This window comes from Girardinichthys multiradiatus, chromosome 10, assembly GCF_021462225.1.
Source record: "Girardinichthys multiradiatus isolate DD_20200921_A chromosome 10, DD_fGirMul_XY1, whole genome shotgun sequence".
Taxonomy (NCBI): Eukaryota; Metazoa; Chordata; class Actinopteri; order Cyprinodontiformes; family Goodeidae; genus Girardinichthys; species Girardinichthys multiradiatus.
The window spans coordinates 31,736,197-31,756,347 of NC_061803.1; the positions used below are offsets into that span (position 1 = coordinate 31,736,197).

Consider the following 20,151-nt stretch of genomic DNA (forward strand, 5'->3'; position numbering starts at 1 on the left):
GTTTTAGACCACAATAACTTATTAGTATGGTGTAGGGCCTCCTTTTGCGGCCAATACGGCGTCAATTCGTCTTGGGAATGACATATACAAGTCCTGCACAGTGGTCAGAGGGATTTTAAGCCATTCTTCTTGCAGGATAGTGGCCAGGTCACTGCGTGATACTGGTGGCGGAAAACATTTCCTGACTTGCTCCTCCAAAACACCCCAAAGTGGCTCAATAATATTTAGATCTGGCCTTACATTTTGACTGGTCAGGCAATGGGGGTAAAAAAAAAAAAAAAAGAAAGAAATAAACACAACCCTGGCTCAATAATATTTAGATCTGGTGACTGTGCAGGCCATGGGAGATGTTCAACTTCACTTTCATGTTCATCAAACCAATATTTCACCAGTCTTGCTGTGTGTATTGGTGCATTGTCATCCTGATACACGGCACCGCCTTCAGGATACAATGTTTGAAACATTGGATGCACATGGTCCTCAAGAATGGTCCGGTAGTCCTTGGCAGTGACACGCCCATCTAGCGCAAGTATTGGGCCAAGGGAATGCCATGATCTGGCAGCCCAAACCATCACTGATCCACACCCATGCTTCACTCTGGGCATGCAACAGTCTGGTTGGCATGCTTCTTTGGGGCTTCTCCACACCGTAACACTCCTGAATGTGGGGAAAACAGTAAAGGTGGACTTATCAGAGAACAATACTTGTTTTACATTGTCCACAGCCCAAATTTGCGCTCCTTGCACCATTGAAACCGACGTTTGGCATTGGCATGAGTGACCAAAGGTTTGGCTATAGCAGCCCGGCTGTGTATATTGACTCTGTGGAGCTCCCGACGGACAGTTCTGGTGGAAACAGGAGAGTTGAGGTGCACATTTAATTCTGCCGTGATTTGGGCAGCCGTGGTTTTATGTTTTTTGGATACAATCTGGGTTAGCACCCGAACATCCCTTTCAGACAGCTTCCTCTTGCATCCACAGTTAATCCTGTTGGATGTGGTTCGTCCTTCTTGGTGGTATGCTGACATTACCCTGGATACCGTGGCTCTTGATACATCACAAAGACTTGCTGTCTTGGTCACAGATGCGCCAGCAAGACGTGCACCAACAATTTGTCCTCTTTTGAACTCTGGTATGTCACCCATAATGTTGTGTGCATTTCAATATTTTGAGCAAAACTGTGCTCTTACCCAGATAATTGAACCTTCACACTCTGCTCTTACTGGTGCAATATGCAATCAATGAAGACTGGCTACCAGGCTGGTCCAATTTAGCCATGAAACCTCCCACACTTAACTGACAGGTGTTTCAGTTTCATTGTCCAACCCCTGTATATATATATTTATATAGTTGGACCAAACAGTTCACATGGTTACACATGAATCTGCTGACCTTTGAAGTTCTGACAGGAAGACCTGCGCTCTCCTGAGAAGCTGCCCAGTTTCTCCTCCCAGTAACCTGCAGCTTTGTGGCTCTGCAGTGGTGGAGTCCAACAACACAATATACATGGCTGACCTTTTAACACTGTTAACACTGACACTGTTGCCCTTTGTACAGACAAATGTCTGCTTCTCAATTGATATCCTCTTTAAATTCACATTTAACTTTTGCAAAACAGGGACTAAACCAGACAGGTGGTTGCCTCTGATCTGGGAGAAAAAAGATGAGAAGTTTTCCCAACTCTTCATCATGTGATTGGTCACCAGAGAATTAAATTAATTACAGACAAGATAGGGATCTTTATTTTATCTTGTTCACAGTTGCTTCTGAGTAACAGTTCATCATTGTGCTGAGTTAGAGAGAAAGCTTACATTTATATAAAGATCTGTGAGCTGTGATTAAATACAAGACCATTTCTGCAGGATTAAGGCTCAATCCCACTTCCTTATGCAGCTCTAAATTTCAATGGATGCCTTTTAATGTTACATCGCAGTGATTGGTTGGAATATCACTTAAAAATAAAACACCCTCACAGTGAAACATGGTGGTGGTGGCATCATGCTAAGGGGAAACATTTGTTAAGGAGGGAGAGAGAAGCTGGTCAGAGTCGATGGGAAGATAGATGTAGCCAAATACAGATCACTTAAACCTGTTAGGAGCTATAAAAAACTTGAGACTTGGAGGAGGCTCACCTTCTAGCAGGACAAGACCATAAACATTCAGCTAGAGCTACAATGGAATGTTAAGATCAAAGCATAGTCATGTAGTCCAGACAAAAATCCAAATTAGAAACTGTGGCAAGGCGTAAAACTAGAAGTTCACTGACCAGTTTTGCAGAGAAAAGGGGGCTAAACTTTCAGTGTGTAAATGTTTAAAGCTGTTAGAGACATACCCCAAATGACTTGCAGCTGTAAATACAGTGATAAATATTGACCCGGGGGCTAAATACAAATAAACTTTCAGATTTTCATGTGTAAAACATTTCAAAACCACATTTCATTTTCCTTTCACAATTGTGTAATACTTTTTTGGTATGTCACGTAAAATCCCAAATCCAATTTTGTTTTTGACCCAGGTGGAAAGCAATTAAAGCAAAACTGTTTTGATCTTGTAGGATCATTGTAGAATTTTGAGCTCTCAAAACATGTTTTTACAAAGAATCTAGAAACTGTATGTCAGCACTGTGGTGCCCAACAATCTGCAATCTGAGAGTTTATGATGAAACAAAATCATGTTTGTCTCTCCCAAAAACAGCCTTAAGATGTAGCTGGCCTCTATGTTAGAAAACATAGGATCCCTTCCTGAATTCAGTTATATTTCTTTTAATAACACTGATCTAAGTTGTTGGAGCTGTTTTCCAGCTGCTGGGCATTGATGATGCACAACAGAAACTAATTGTGTGTCACCTAGCAAATCAGTTAGATGTCGTTGTTTGTTCCCTGCTTTTTCTTGGTATGAGGTTGTAAATGAACCAAGTAATAAAGCTCTCATTCCTCGTCTCCATGCATCTCTTCACACACTCACTTTGTGTTAAACAGTTGCCAACAGCGCAGTGGCTGCACAAAACACACCTGCAATCTGTATCGATGCTCTCAGGCTACCTGATTGTTTAGCAATTGGCCCAGCGGGACATCGGATTCGATGATTGGCTCGGTGTGTTAATGTTACAGTCATTAAATTAGGCCTAATGGCTCTGTAGTGAATCTGCTTGGAAGCAGAACCACATTAGTGAAGATGATTATCTGGCAAAACTACTAATAGCTCATTTTCAGTGCTCACTAGAAAATTAATCAGCAATAAAACCTCCTGATGAACCAGTAATCTGCTCTGATAGGCCTACAGTCAAACAGATTTTTGAGTATTTTCCAGCAGCTGTATAAAACTAAGACTGAAATATTCTACATCTAAAAAAAAGTCATAAGGGAAAGAAAGTCCATCTTCTTCAACTTCAAAGCTAAAGGAGATATATCATGCTTTTAAATCCTTCCTTTTCACACTTAAATCATTCAGTTGTGGTCTATACAAAGTGTAACTGCAATGCTTTCGTCTAAATTCCTTGTTATTGTAGCTCCACAAGCCCCTCTTTTACCCCTGTTCTGAGGTGCACCTGAGAGCAACTTGTTTTGGTGCCGCCTCTTTCAATGTTAGAAGGACACTATAAATAGAAGTTCCTGCTGACTTGAGGACACTTGAGGAGATCACCTGTGAGATAATCTGACTGACTCAGGTCTTTCTTCAGAGCTGAAACCACAGATAGGCTGAAAGCCAGCAAAACCAGTTGTGTGTGTAATGGACTATTTCAGCATTATTGGTTTTATTGTGGAAATTGATCCAAATACCAAGTGTTTAGCAGCCTGAATCTCCACAGCAGTCTGAGCTCTTAGTTGAGTCCAACTTCATGGTGTTCCTGCATTTTCACTAACCGACTTTAGAAATAAAGTGTTTCTGAAAGATGCATGTCCGTTTTTTATTTAATGTTAAAAATGTTTCTTAATCCTACACAGTGTTTCATTCCCAAAATCCTTCTGCCAAATTTAAGCTTTTACTGGCATGTTGTATTTCAGGCTTCCAGAATGACCCAGCACAATGTGGCAAGATCACAGCAAATATGGAAAACCTTTTTCAAAGTGATGGTAATCATAATGCTCCTATGACCTTACTACTCGCTAAAAGGGTTTTCCAGATATTGTCTACCTTCCTGAGATGCTCTCCTGCACCCTCCACCTATACAGTATTTTCCCAAGATCATTCTACCGCATACATCCACAACTGCACCACGCTCCTGATCAAACCACGGTGCAACCCTCCAGGAAAGCTTGAAGTTGCAGCTTTTACCAAAAAGACAATACTACACCTATGTTTGTCTGAGACGTTTCTGTGGCTCTGTTCCAATCTGCAGAATTACCTGATCCTAGATTGATCCCTGTGGCCACCTGGTGAGAGCCAACCATCCTATTGGATGGACTGACAACAGTGGTGGCAGATGTTTCAACCTCACACCTGTTTGCTAAAATGCCAAGGTGTCCCAGAGTAAAACAAAAGGAGATAAAATGGTTTCTGCAACACTTTTATTTGTCGCCAACAACACTGGCAGGTTGTAGTTTTCATGCAACAATGAAAACTAGCAGAGATGACTAAAGTTTACAGTCTACGCTTGGAGATTGTTACACTGGCAGCTGCTGTATTTCTGGTCCATAAAGTGCTTTAGAGTCTGAAAAGTATGTTTGACATCAGTTGCTAAAAATCTACAAGACTCTGAAAGACATCCATCAATAAAATCCAGGAAACTAGCATTTGTGTCAAGAAGAGCCTTCTGATGTTCACATATCCACTCAGACTTGAATCATCATCATCATTGATTTTTTTTTTCTTATGGAGTAATTCTAGTTATGAAGGTGAACCTTTGGAACAGATGAAATTACGAACACTGTTAGGAAGATAATTTAAATGGGACATGATATGAACAAGTTTTTGTGTTGAGCTACAGATGGACATGGCATATTTATAAAATAAAGCTGCTCAGTGGATTTTTGTTTATTAGGATGATGTTTGAATAAAAGTCTGCATATAAGTAAACACAGGAATTACAATGGAAATGGGGTAAAATTTCCAATGAACTATAATTGTCCTTTATTATCCATCATCATTAAATAATGCTAGAAAGCAAAAGGTTTGATGGGCTCAAACATTTATGGAATTATTGATGCTGATTATTATTTGAAAATAATCAATTAGTTTTAGTTAGGCATTTTCATGTCAGTGCAAACTTCAGGACTGTCTGCTCTTGAGGAAGGTGCAACAGAATGATGTTGCCACCAGTGCAGAGCTTGCTTAGCATCGGCAGAATGTGGGTGTGCACACCGGAAGGAGAAGACTTTTAGACAAGGAGGTCAGTAAAAAACTACTTCTGTCCAGGAAAGTCATCAAGACAGACTGGAATTCTGCAAAAAGTGCAAGGATGGACAATAGAACACTGGAGCAAAGTCTTCCTCCTTCTGATTATTTGGGACATCTGAGGAGAAATCTAAGAGCTACAATAAGTCCTGTGTGGTGCTGACTGAAAGGCCTCTTAATCAAATCATATGTGGGGTTGCTTCTCGTCCAAGGATATAGGCTTCCTTCCAATTCGACCAAAGAATAATTACTTGGATAAAAAGTGGGATCAAAATGTTGTCCAGGAGCAATTTCTTGCAGTAACAGTTTGATAATCTTTGGATTTTAAAACATAATGGAGCACTATGTCACAAGGCTAAAATGATCAACTACAAGAACTGGCATGACAACAATTCAGAATTTGGTCCTGAAGGTGATATCCTGCAGATCAGAGAGAATTTCTGAAGCTAAAAATAAAGAGAGTAGAAATCTGATGGATTTAATGATAAATGTCTTTGAAATGTATTACAATTTTTTAAGCATTCCACAGAAAACTATAGAAACATGAAGAAAGTCTAAAACACAAAATCATTATCAGTTCAGAAATTGTTGGCCAAGAAGGATTATCTGCTTCTAACTTAATGAGTCTCATCAATAATAACAAGTTTTATAAGGGACATATTCAGGAGCTTCTGTTTGTTCTTGACTCTCGATCCTCCTAGATCGCCCAGTCAGGCAAAGAGACTGTTGGCACCTGCTGGATGAGCAAGCCTTTGGTTGTGTGTGGCGCAGATGACTAAAACGTGTCTGTGTACTGGTTACAAAACGTTAAAGGCAAGAGGCTTTTCTGTTCATTTAAATTCAAAAAGGTCAACAGTGCAGTAAAGTGCATGGAATTATAATGTTAGTTGGTTTCTTTTAAAGCTTTAAAGGATGAAAACTGAGGAGATGCTGCCGATTTAAATTTCTAATGTGTTATTTTAGCCGGAAGCCGTTGTTCCACAGTTGAAGGACTCTCTTCAGGTTCAGTAGTAGCTTATAATCCATCCACACATACTGAAGTGTGCAAAGAGCAGCTTTAATCATCCTTTCTGAAGAGAAAACAAGCGAACGAGGACTCATCTTCCCCCGACATCCAGCTGATGGGAAAACACGACCTCGCTGAACTAAAAATGACATTCAGGGGAACTTCTGAGAGCGTTTCCTGTCCTGAAGCTCAAACACAGAGAGCCTTTTTGTTCCACACTGCAGCTCTGATGGCTCTCCTCACAGCGCAGCCATGTCAGGTAGAAATCAATGCAACAAGAGCAACAATTACACACTCCACTGAGTCTATCAGCAGACGGTAGGCATGGAAGAGTGTGATACAGAGACACACAGATTCACTCAGTGAGTATGAAATGCTCAAGGGGGAAGTAATGGACCTTCAGCTGCAGAAGAAGAAATCAGAGATAATGAAAGATTCACATTGCAGAACATCAAATTCAAAACTGAGAGTTAAGACTTTATTATAATTACAGATGACACCATCTTAAAAATACTTAAAGCCACATAAAATGCAGCATAGTGACTTGACTTGCACTGTAAAAAAAAAAGACAAATAACCCTGTTTTAACATTCACTTAGGCAACTTCTGTTGTAGCTCCTTTAGAATGATCAAAATTGTTTATTTTATTTGCTAAATAACAGAATAATGAGAGAATCTTGAGAGAATGTTCTTAAACATTTCTCAAAGTCTGAAGTAAACACAAAATTATTATGCCTTTAAATAATTTAGGAAATCCCAAATGGTTCTGATAGGTCAATTCAAAACCTTTTAGTTAAATTGATGTATTTTAAGGCAACGCCCAAAACAGAATGCTTCCCTGCTTAACATTATTAAAAAATGAAGAGAAATCAGCCAAGATATTAGCAAGATAATGGTAGAACTCTACAAGTCTGGTTCATGCTTGGCAACAATTTCCAGATGGACAAAGGAACCACAATTTCCAGCCATAACAGTGTTCATTAGGGAGACTTTTTCTGTGTCCCACGGAAAAACATGTAATAATGTGAAATTGTGTATATATAGCAACCCCAGAACAAAAGCATGTTCTCGTCAACTCTGTGCAGTTTACCTGTCCCAACTAAAGAAAATCCACCCCAATAATGTGATGGAGCCACCACCATGTTTCACAGTGGAGATGAGTGTGTTAAAGGGTGCTTGACTCCACACAGTGCTTTGAATGTACAGGCAGGTAGACTTTTTATTACTATATTTGCTAATTAAGTGAGTTTTGAAGGAATCTGTTGCACTGGATGCACCAATTTACTCCATGTAACATTATGTGCTACATTGTGTTCAGTTTAAAGAGAGTTTGTTAAAACATGTTTTTTCCCCTCTGGTTTGACATCCTCAAATTAAAGGCTTACTTCATTGTTTGGAATGAGATTATGCTGCTGCAGTAAAAGATGAATTTATTTCCAGGCTTTTTACCCATCAGTGGGCCAATGACTGAGGTGGGCGCTGTATGATCTGCTGTTTGACACCAGGCAGAGAAGATCTGTTTAATTATACCAGTGCCAGGTCAGAAAGAGCCAGAGAGGAGCATATATAAACTGGATTTTTTAACATTACAGAAGCCACTGCCAGAGGTCAACATGTTATCTTAAAACGACTTGAATGGATAATTAAGGCAGCTGTAGATCACATATGTGTGCAATGGCTACAGCCTGCAGACATCCTTCTGTCCTGAAACAGAAACCGTCTGCTGTAGCTCAGATAACGCCACAGTTTATCTGCAGGTCAGCAAGGGGATGCCCAACACACACTGCAGATACACACACACACACACACACACACACCTAACATAAACACACTACTGACAGACAAAAACACACTCTGACATTGCAGATACACAAAAACTAGAGATGTTGACTCAAGTCTGAGACTCGAACTCAAGTCAAACCTAAGACTTGAGTGTTGATCTCCTGTAATCAGCAGGGAAAGCAGGCCAATGTAAGCTATCGATGGAGCTCTGACAGGTGGTGTGCTGCATGAACATATTTTACTATGAAATGATGCTCTTGATATTTAGCTAGTTTAGATATTACATATAACTTCATAATTATGGACAACACATATGTCTCTAGAACAGAGCTCTATATTGAATGTTTTTAGGTCTTTCAGAACAAGACACACTTAGGCTACAAGGACACTTACAGCGGAAATTATAAAAATAAAGGAACTTTCTCTTCAGTTCATTTTGAAGTACTACTTTAATTTACTCCACACATTGTGCCTCACTCATTTTGTTGTAGTCTACAGCACACAGTGATTCGCAGGTGTCAGCCAAAGCATTAAAAAGAGAAAATAATTAGCAGTTTGTTAACTATATTCAGAAATTCATCATTAACAGGTTGTAATGTATTTTCATAAAATTTTCCTTGGGCATAAATGCTTATTTTTATTTCCAGAAGGATAGGTATTACACTTTATTCAATTTTAAATACTCGTACTCATATTTGTACTCATCGTCGTCCGCTTTATCCGGGACTGGGTCGCGAAGCAGCAGACTCAGCAGAGACCGGGGGGAGCCCAAGGCGTTCCCAGGCCAGCCAAGAGACAAAGTCCCTCCAGCGTGTCCAGAGCCATCCCCTGGGCCTCCTCCCAGTGGGACGAGCCTGGAACACCTCCTGAAGGAGGCATCCAGGAGGCATCCAATACAGATGCTCGAACCACCTCAACTGACTCCTCTCAATGTGGAGGAGCAGCGGCTCTAATACGAGCCCCTCCCGGATGGGCAAGCTCCTCACCCTATCTCTAAGGGAGTGCCCGGCCACCCTACGGCCACACAATGACAGCCTGCTGCTCCCTAAGGGATGGGTTAAAGGCAGAGGACAATGCCTTTAAGGAAGCCTATTTCAGCCGCTTGTATCCGGGATCTCGTTCTTTCGGTCATGACCCAATTTTCATGGCCATAGGTGAGGGTAAGAACGTAGACCAATCGGTAAATCGAGAGCTTCGCTTCACTAAATAAAATTTTTGCTGTTTTTTCCATCCTCAATTACATTTTAAGAATGATATTTGTTGATAAATATTAAAAGATTAAACTGTTAAATATTCATCTATTAAATTATGCCCTAAAACCAATTTTCTAACCAACAGCGATTCAGTTTGTAAGTTTGGGTGCTGGCTTTCTAGTCTGTAGGCAGACCAGATGGCCTGCAAATATTCACAAAGTATTTATTTCAGTCAAGAGAAACTTGCAACTTGAGGTGGACCTGGGGCTTGAGACTTGACTTGGATTTATGACACACACACATTTTCTGACCTGAAGCTCTATTGAAGCTTCAGCTTCACTTCATTATGACACTGAAAGTTCCAACTCTGAAGCACCATTTAAACATTTCAGAGCACAAACATTGTTACTGGCCAGAACAGATCTGGACTTCACACTGATAGAACTCAAATATTTTGCATCAAAATCAAATGGTCTCTAACTGTGTCAAATTTGGTTATTTTTAGGGATTCATCCAGAGAAATAGAAACAAATTATGTCTTTATGAGGATGCTGGTAAAGAGCAGTAAGATCCAATTTAAAAGTGGTTATTTGAGTGGTCTGTCAACACAACACCTTGAGTTTTCTGCCTGAATAATTCTGGATTCAGAATTAGATGGCTTAACAAACTGAAAATGGTACTGGGAGAAACTGAGGAAATGTCTGCCAAAGACCAAAAACATTTTTAAAGGTCTTCAAGAAGCTCTGGAACTGATCAAAAGCAGTTAGATTTTGCCTTTTTTTCCAGAACTGAAGATTGATCAGGTCTATGTCCATCTCTGGAAAAAGTCCAAGAACAGATCTGTCCACACATCAACAGCCTGGCTTTGCCTTAGATGAAGTTATTCTAAAATTAGATTTTCAAAGAAAAAGCAAAAAACTATGAATAAAAAGCTTAATATAAAAGCCTGAAAGGCTTCTAATCTGTTTGTGTGATTCGTGATAAGAAACAATTCATTCAACCTTGACATGTTCCTGACTTTGGATGCTGTTAGAAAAGGTTTGGCTCCAGAGAAGCTATTGTGCCGATTGTTAAAGCATAGAAATAGTATACGATGACAAGAAGGATCACAGACAATAACCTCAGCAAGAAGAACAAATTAAAGGTAAAGGGGTGTACTGCACTCAGTGCCTTACTTTCTTCCTAATAAATCCTTCACCTGGACTGCAAATCAACAAATGTCTGTCTGACATTTAAATAAATGTAAAAGAAAAACAGCCTTTAAAGGACTTATACTCTTTTTAATCCTGTGCTCTTTTACAACTTATTCATTATTTAAAAGTTGTTTAATCTTTCCAAACAGACTTACCAAAGCAAACACAGTGGACTTGTTGCAAACTGCATAAGCATATCACAAGTCTTCCTTTTATTCAATTGGTCTTTTAAAAATTCTTCTGTTTATTGTGTGTGTCTTAAGGTTAAGGGTTAGAGACCCAATCTCATGTTAAAGTGGTTCAGATTGTTACTGATGCACCATTACACCTTTACCCTGATGACACAGCTATTTATCTACACAAAGACAAGAATGCCTTCATCTTCCATTACTTCCTTCATCTGACACATTTCAGGCATATTTTCTTTTGCTCAAACTGGATCTACTGCTGTGATCCATCCATCCATCCATCCATCCATCCATCCATCTCCATCCATCCATCCATCCATCCATCCATCCATCCATTCATTGTTCTGGGTCATTCAAATGGAACGTGATTGGAACACATCTGAAGAGGAATCCTGATCAGATCCCTGAACCAGTTCAGATCCAATTCAGAACCAATTCAGAAGCACTGGTTTAAGTCTAATTTGTGATACCCACACCACCCCACAACCCTTTGGCAATGTTTTCACCAGTGAATAAGTACTGATAAAGATTCAATTAAAGACAACATTAAAAACAAAATGTGTGTGATGACTTTTTTACCTCTTTGCCTATTCTGTCTTTTTATTTACCCATTCTTCACAAGTACAACCAACCACTAAGTTTCCATGTTTAATTATTCACATCAAAGCGACTTTATAGTCCTCATAAAACAGCTGTGCAGTTAGGATATAAAGACATGTCCTCACAAGATGAGGAATATCTGGACCTCACACACACTGCAGATCCCTGTGATTGGTTCTTTGTGTGCTCACCTAAAGCGTAGCTCAGGTCAACAGTTTAACCTATTCCCAGAATCAAACCAAGAGGTAACTATGGCAGCAGATGAGGAGGGTTCAGTTGGCTATTAGCTCAGGCTGAATGAGACCACAAAATCTGCTCCTATGAATAATTTAAAGTATAATCCCAGCCTGGCAGTCAGCCACCGAGTCAGGGATATCTGAGATTGCTGCATCCTGGGATGTGGAGTTCAATCCCCAGTCACTTTCATATAGACTTTCAGTGTTTCATCTCAGGACTTCAAAAATGGCCGAGCAACATGCTAAAGTCTCTACACCCCAAAGATAACATATCGCACCACCAACAAAAACCAACTTTAAACAAAAAAATACAACTTTATGGCAAAAATTCTAATTTTTCTCTGATCTATTTCACCCTTTGAAAACAAAATTTCCAATCCGATGGCAACTCAGCTGAGCCCCATTTGTTCTAGGACTGGATCAGACATCAGCCTGTGGTCTGACTGGGCCTCAAACTCCACCAATCTTCAATGTTATCAGTGTTCAAACATCTGTGAATCTGCCAAGGATAATCCAGAGTAAGGATTATCCTTGAGTGGCAAGAAATCAACAGTGCTTGCTTTCATAAAGGACCAGAACCAGACATCTACAGCAAATGGTTCTGAAATTACTGACAGAAACTTTGCAAATGACAGCCATGAAAGCACGCTGTTTTATTTACCAGTGAACATTCTGGCTTTGTGAACTCAAATTAAACAACATCCCAGTAATTATTGTACTTTACTTTTTAAGATAAAATGGGGAAAAAAATAATCACAAAATTAAACTAAAAAAGATCCTAGTAAGCTCCTCTGACTTTCTTGAATTCTTTGATGAAGAGCAATCCATCAAACAGGTTTCAATGTTGCTGTCTGGCAGCTAACAGATCAGCTCTGCAAGACAGACATTTCTGGTAGTTTTTTCATATTTCTCCATAAATTTTCATCCATCCATCCATCCATCCATGGTTGTGGGGCAGCTGGAGCCAATCTCCAGCAGGGTACGGGCGAGAGGCAGGCTACACCCTGGACAGTTTTCCAGTCCATCAGAGGGCCCCACAAGTTTCTAGTTGGATTGAAATCCTGATGGTTTGCTGGCCATTTTCTGAAGAAAATATGGAATCCTCTTTACTGAGAGGACATATGCATCATGCTAAAATGACTTAATCATCAGCACAGCATCTTTGAATTGATTGGATGCGAAAATGTCCAGGCTTCAGATCATTACTGATTGGGGCTCAGCTTTACATATCATTATGACAGGGCCAAACAAATATCTCAACACCATCTTCATGATTACAGCCTAAATCCCACTTTCATGCAGTCATTTACATTGACCATGGCTGCTTCTCCTCAGCCCAGTGGAATGTTGTTCAGATGTTAATGATGCTTGCTGTTTGGCCTTATTTTCATCAGCTGATTTTTTTTATGCAATTCCTCCTATACACTGACTGCTGTGTCTGCTCAGCCGTCCTTTAATTCTTCTGTTTTTCAGTCTATTCTCCGGAAGAGTGCTTCAAGTTTTATGTCCTGATGCCCCAATGTCTTCCTCGGCCCACTGGATGTTTCCATTCACATTAATATCATAATTCTAAGTTATGTCAGGAAACTTTTTTAAAGCCAGAATGTTCAGCTGCTAAATAACACTTTGATATCATCTGTATTTTTCTTTTTATTTATCAAGACAAAAATCAGGACCTCTAGAGCGTTTCTCGGGTTTCTGGATCTAAAAGAATTCTAAACTATCATTATTTATTTTTACACAGTTGCAGATAATTTTCATTGTCAATTTTTTGCTATTTTGTTTAATTGTTACCCCACATAGAACACTGTGTTCTCTGTTTGATTACTGACGTTGAAATGACACATAGATGTTTTGTTGATATTACTTAAATACCAGAATAGTAAATGAAAACTACATTTTCATAAGTGAGGATTAACTGAGCTCCTGTTGGTTTTTTTCTTCTGTGTCATCAGCATGGCAGCAGAAGTTTGCACTCTGAGCAGCAAATGTGTGTGTCTGTGTGTGTCTCTTTGTGTCTGTGTGTGTGCACGTTCACCTGTCCAGGCTGAGTGAGGATCGACAGATTCCTGTGGGATACAGGGGCTCCAGATCTTGGATCAGAGCATCTCTTGCCGGCCTGTTGTTCCACCTCTGAGCCAAGCGGGAGATCTTACTGTCCGACCTGACGCAGAGAAGCAAGGGAAGAGACAGGAATTACACTGTGTCACAGTGATGGAAAACGGGGTGTTTTAAAAATTCCAACAGCTTCCATCCTCCTCACATTCACTCCATTGACATATGGAACAAGCTTAGAACAAATAGGGTTCTTTAATGTTTCTACAGAAAAACAAATCACCACCAGGCACACCAAAGGATGAACCCTGATTTCAACAAGTGTCTTTGCGAAACAGGTGCAACCCCAGCTTCTGACAAGCTGCAGCAATAAAAAACTGGAATGATCTACTCAGAGTCCAGTTTCTCTGACAGTCCGACACTAGACCCACCGATGGGTTATAGCTTCACACACACCTGTCTTCTCAGAACTCAGTTTGCAGAATCTGACAGATTCCAGGTTGAATCCTCTCCAACTTCCTCAGTACCCCTATACTCACTGTAGGAACCAGCAGGAAGATCAGCAGCAGATTTATCCCAACGTTCCAGCCTCCTCTGCTGGGTTAAACCTCTCCGACTGATGCCTCCTGGCTGGTTCTTCCATGCTCCGGATCATAACGGCAGGAATAGAGGGATCTCCAGCAGGTCCAGGGTAGAAACAAGTGCATCTATACACTCCTTACATCGGAGCTCTGGCAAAAACACCTGTTCACCGGCGAGCGCATCGGCACGCACACACACTTTCACACACTCGACACACACAGGAAAGCAAGTGAGATGGAGGAGGGGTGGTGGAGTGAAAAGGCTGCGAACAAAAGGGGCAGAGCAAGGGGAGGTGACGGTGAGAGGAGGTGATATCACTGATGCTCCAGAGGAAGAAGAGAACGCTGCAGCAGGAAAGACAAATGAGGGAAAAACAGAAGAATATTACAGTAAAAAGACAGGAGGGTAAGAGGAAAGCAGCAGAAACACTGAGAGCTCCAAGGCTTGAATTCAGTTAGATTAATTTATTTCATTTTTTCTTGCAAGAGTACAGTATCTGCACTAACAGTCCAAAATCTTAAAACAATAAAGTGAAAATGGAGCATGCTCAGGAAAACACCACAGATCCTTTAAAGCAGTTCATCAAAAATCTTCCTAAATCAGAAGTTTAATCTCTAAAACAGGGTAGTAACTAAACAAAAAAAGTGGATTGCATGAAAAAAGACCAAAATATATCTGATTGTTGCAGGGATGCTTTTATTCTCTCCATAGAGCAGTGGGTAGAATCTTTACCCTCAAAGTTGCAGATCAGACCAAGTGTCCTCATGTTTTATAGAGCTATAGCAGGTTTACCACCGTTGCCTCTGAGGCAGTCTGTAAGGGTTACTGTATCACAGTGTGTGTTTTTGGTTTGGTATTGGTTTATGTTTAGTCAGGTGTTTTCTGTTACTAGTGTGACTTATTTCTTCAGTCCTTGTTTCTGGTACCTTATTTGTTAGTTGTTCTGGGTTCTGTTTTATTAGTTTTATTCTCAGATCTGTGTTCTGGTTTCCTTGGGTTTGTTTACAGTTTGTCTTGTCTGGCTCCTCATGTTCTCGTCCCATCCTAATAAGGTTCACCTGTCCCTCTGTTTCCTTGCATGCCTGATCCACACCTGTGTCTGTTTTCCCTGATTACCTGCCCTATTGTTTCATCTTCACCTTTGTTTGTATTTAAGTTCATCTTTGTCCTTTTTTCTGGTGGTCTGTTCTTGCTACATTGAAGTTTATGCTGCGATCCAGAAACCAGGACTGTTTATTCATGAACTTTGTTACCTGGATCTCTTGTTAAGCCTGCACCGGCATTTGTAAGTTGGCTCACCTCATTAAAGAGCGATCATCTCACCAGCTGTCTCTGCTCATCCTGCACCTCTAGTCCACCACCAAATTGAGATATGACATACTGAGGTTGATTTCCATGGGCTATCAACTAAACAAGGCCTTTTGAAAAGTGAAGCTTTGCACTAATGCTGCAGGTTGGACTTCTTCAGGAAAGCTTGGTGTCTCTGATCACCTTCCAAGTGTCAAGCCATAGTCCGGAAGATAAGAAAGTCTGGTCAGGGAACATCAGGTTCTCATCTTTCCTTTTTCAGCTGATGTGGTTTGGTTGGAGTCTTTAAAACATGACATTTAGCTTGGGGTCAGTCTCTGCATCAATCAGGGGAGGTCCAGTATCCAGAGTGTCTTGTTCTTGAGTGGTAGTGTGGTAGAGTGGAAGATGGATCAGAGCTGCATATGCTGTTATAAGGCTGTTTAAGTCTGTGGTGAGGAAGGAGCTAAGCTGGAAGATGAAGTTCTATTTGCTGCGTCGACATCCCAACCATGACCTATAGTCATGACTAAACAAATAAGTTGATGCGATACAAGCCCATAGGAACACATAGGGATCCTCAAGGAGGAGTTGTCACTGGCAGGAGGGATGTCTGCTTCTCTCCTGGAGCTGTTAACTTGGTAATCTGATCTTGGATAAGTGGAAGATGATGGATAGATGAGACAAAACGACACTTAAACCTTTTCAACATTTAAACCAAAGTGACAGCTTTGTGCCTAAAGGTCTTGGGAACCTCACAAAGCAGGGAGAAGCAGCACTGGAACAATTGTCTCTGGGATGTGATGCACCTTGGCGCATGAGAATGAATGGAAGACAAGATGATTCGTGTGTTTTCCAATGAATGGAAAACACACGAATCATCTTGTCTTCATTTTGTCTCACAGGAAATATAATTCACATAAAACAGAAACATGTGTGTGTTTAACTTAGATGTTAAGTGAAATAAAAGCTGGACTGGTTGGATAATTTGTGGAGCAAACACTAAGCATCAAATCCCAGCATCAGAGCCCTTATTCTTCATATAGTCAGTTAGCTTCTAAACAAAACACGGACACAAATTCATACCTGCCTCCAGGATAGGATCAGCTACAAGATAGTGTTACTGTGATTTACTGCATGTGAAGACATCCAAGTTTGTCTCTGCACAAATCATTTTAAGAAAAGCAATCTTGATATTTGTTCCTACATGTCCCGCATGTCCCTTTAACCCAAACTGCACCAAAACTAACTCATATTTTCACTTCTCAGCACTTCCAAAAGGATTTGATTCATTTTTGTGATTAAAAATTTATGTCATTAGTTGTGATCATTGTGACAGATTTAGTGAACATATGAAGTGGTGCTGTTTATCCAGTCAGAGTCCGAGCCTGTTTCTGGTCTCAGCTGCTCGGTGTCAGACTGTCCCGTCATTCAGACAGAGAACAATACACCTCCAAGCAGCAGCAGCAGCCTTTAATTATGTCCCTCTCATCTATTCTGAAACAGACATGGAGATGCAGCTTCATATATTTCTGAGCAGAAAACCTGCTCCTTCAGTGTAGCTGAAATCCTGGAAGTTTGCATGTGTGAAGATTCAACACATTTATGCAAAAAACCCACAATAAGCATTATATAACGTATTTATTTCTGGATCTAATTCACAGAAAGCCACCTTTCCCCAAAAAGGCCCAGCATCACTTGAACGTCAAAGCTAACCACCAAACCAGAAGAACGTATCACCTTCATAATTAAATTCTCCTTCCATCAATTATGAACCAACTTAATATAAAAAATTTTATATTCAGCGAAGAGATGACTGAATTTTATTAACAAGGTACTGGAGACAGTTTAATAAAGTTTAAAAGACCAGTCTGGGTCCTTCAACAGTTTTTTTGTCATCCTTCTGGAAACAACACACATACCTAATGCAGATGATTCGCCTTGAGTACTTGTGCAGGCTTTGTCTTAAAAGTAGTAAGAAAAGTAGTAGAATAAGAATTTGTTGGAAAATATGTTGTTAAATGATATAAAGCAGCTACATTTTTTTAGGCATAAACCATCACACCATCAAATGATGGCAACTGCTTAGAACTGCATGATACTAGCGGCCTCATAAAAAAGGGAAATAAGGTCATAATCTGGATTATAGTTTTTGTTTGTGTGGTGTAAAATGTGTTACAAGTGTTAAAAATAAAAATAAAAAAATGAGAAAAATGAGGTAAATAACAGCTTTGTTTTAAGTTTGGACAAGCACAGCACCTAACTGCAAAAGCTGTAGGAAAAACTGTGGAAAAGCTCCAATCAGGGGACAGGCAGTTGTGTTATATAAGCAGAATCTACAAATCTTCAAATATTTTCAAAGTTTTCTAAAGTTGTCAAAGTCAGCAATAACATCTCAGCTATTCAGAAGGCCATTCTTTCATCCGCAGTCAAACGTTCAGATTTCTCAAACATCATTCTTCCAAGACAAGTAATGTTTTATTTCTCATTCATCTTTCAGCTCCAGATGTCCTTAGATAGATATTTACCATCAAAAATGAACACGTCTCAATCTACTGCCATTCTTGTCCTCTGTCTTGTGACATCCCGGATCAACAAGTGTAACTCTCTCCTTTCTGGTCTCTCCCTTCACAAGCTGCAGATAGTCCAGAACTCAGCTGCTTGGGTCATTACCCAAACCCAAACCCCCTCCTACAATCACATCTCTCCTGTCCTTAAGAAGCTACAATGGCTTTCAAAATTCTTCTTCTCACTTTCAAGGCCGTCCACAATCTCGCCCCTCCATATCTGTCTGACCTTCTACATGTCTCCATCCTCTCCCGCTCCCTCAGATCAGCCTCCTCCCTCCCACCCTCTGCTCGCCTCACCACTATGGGGTGCAGGGCCTTCAGTCCCTCTGCCCCCTGATCTACAAAACAGCACCTCTCTCTCACTGTTCAAAACTGGCCTGAAAACCTTAGATTAACCCATCTTTCTTAATTCTACTCGCTTGTATTTTTTTTTCTTTGATTTAATTTGACTTCTTTAGCGTTTAATTTTATTGACTATTGACCCATTTTTGTAAAGTGCCCTTGAGTGTCCTGAAAGGCGTTTATAAATAAAATGCATTAATTATTGTTATTATTAAAATATGGCAACAATCAGAAACCATGAAAAACTTTCATATTCCGGATATCCACAGTTTTGTTTTAAGTGATGCGTTTCATTTGATCAAAAATCTAGAAAACTCGTTGACTGTGGAATGTCTGAAGAATATTGTAAAAATGTCAAAACCTAGTTTTCACTTTCTGACCATGTAAGCGTAAAATCAGACACCTTGGGGTGCGGATTAGTGGTAGAGCACACGACCCATATATAGAGGCCTCAGTCCTCGATGAAGCCTTCCTTCGAGTCATGATCTCGAGACCTCTGCTGCATGTCTTCCCCCTCTCTTCACCCCATGTCCTCTCAGTTTACTTTAAAAAAGTAAAAACAAATAAAGGCCACTACTGCCACAAAATATTTAAAAGTAAACAGACACCTGTGACTGGATAATCATTTAGAAACATATTTTGACCTCTACTCAAAAACAGTTTTTTTTATCATTAGAAAGACCAAATTTATGAGTAGAGTAAATGCAGTGAAGCTCTCTTAATGCAGAAACCTTCTAGCAAAAATTATTTGAGATAAATACAAGATTTATTTTAGACATATCGGATATACTGCAGCTGAATGAATAAATGAACAGTTTGGTTTTAAAGGAAAGAACAGATCTATGGCATTGTGTAAAATAGAGTGTTTTTTGGTTTTATACATACATGTAATTTTATTACTATTTATTGATTTTGGAAATCAAAATTTTGAATTATTAATTATGCAAAAATCTTTCTGAGTGGAAGGAAAGAAATATAAAGTAATCAGACAAACAAGTGCAGTTTTGCCACACAGAAAGTGCATTTAAGATTAGTTACAGCAGAGATGGCTGTAGATCGAACAAACCCATACTGTATGACGCGGAACAAATTGGGAATAAAGAAAGATTATTACAAGATTGAATAATGGACTACATGAAGGTAACTATAACATCCATGTGGCCTGCCTACATTGATGCTGGATTGAGCTGGAATTCATAAAGTTTTTCACTCAATTAGGATACTGTCCTGAGTTTTCTTTTTTGTAGAGCAAAACCTTCCTGGCACTTGTTGGTAACCATCTGCTCCATATGGTTTGCCTGAAATGCCACGACAGAACAGGTTAAAAAACTACATGAAGGTTAAAGATAAATAAGGTTAAAAGGTAATGACAAAGATGGGCCTTGAGGGTCCCATGGGTGTGTTTCGCTTTGAGCCACATGTATGACTAAGTCCATTTCTGGAATAAGTGCCTTAGCAAGCTGCATTTACTGTATTGATTGCTTTAATTCGTGCCGATTAATTTGGTAAACATGATTTTTCACAACTGTGATACATATTAGCAGTAATTTTCAGTTCTAAACCAGAAGACGAAACATTGACTAAGCAACAGAAGGTCAGGAAATTACACCTTGTAGCAGAAGAGTTAGTTCAGTTCACTGAAACTGTTTCAGACCTCACCAACATGTTATTTCTGTCACATGAAGACTTGACAGATAAAGCTTAGGATCAGTGGTGTGGTTTCACACCTTCACTGGGTCCAGATGGTTGTTGTGTTTTATAGTATCCACCTCAAATTGGTCAGC

General features: G+C 39.9%; 1 protein-coding gene across 2 annotated transcripts in view; it reads right to left on the reverse strand.

The window, feature by feature from the left end:
- ankfn1 (ankyrin repeat and fibronectin type III domain containing 1) overlaps nt 1–20,151 on the reverse strand; it is a 119,853-nt gene that overhangs the window by 43,644 nt on the left and 56,058 nt on the right. The window contains exons 1-2 of one of the 2 annotated variants that reach the window (XM_047376418.1): nt 14,126–14,366; nt 13,570–13,695 (exon numbers count right to left, since the gene is read on the reverse strand). Coding sequence is in view for 1 of the 2 variants with exons in the window: in XM_047376417.1 (XP_047232373.1) it covers nt 13,570–13,695 (126 nt within the window). In the remaining variant the exon portion in view is untranslated. Of the gene's footprint in view, nt 1–13,569; nt 13,696–14,125; nt 14,367–20,151 lie in introns of those variants that run through there. The other variant, XM_047376417.1, reaches the window with a different exon arrangement.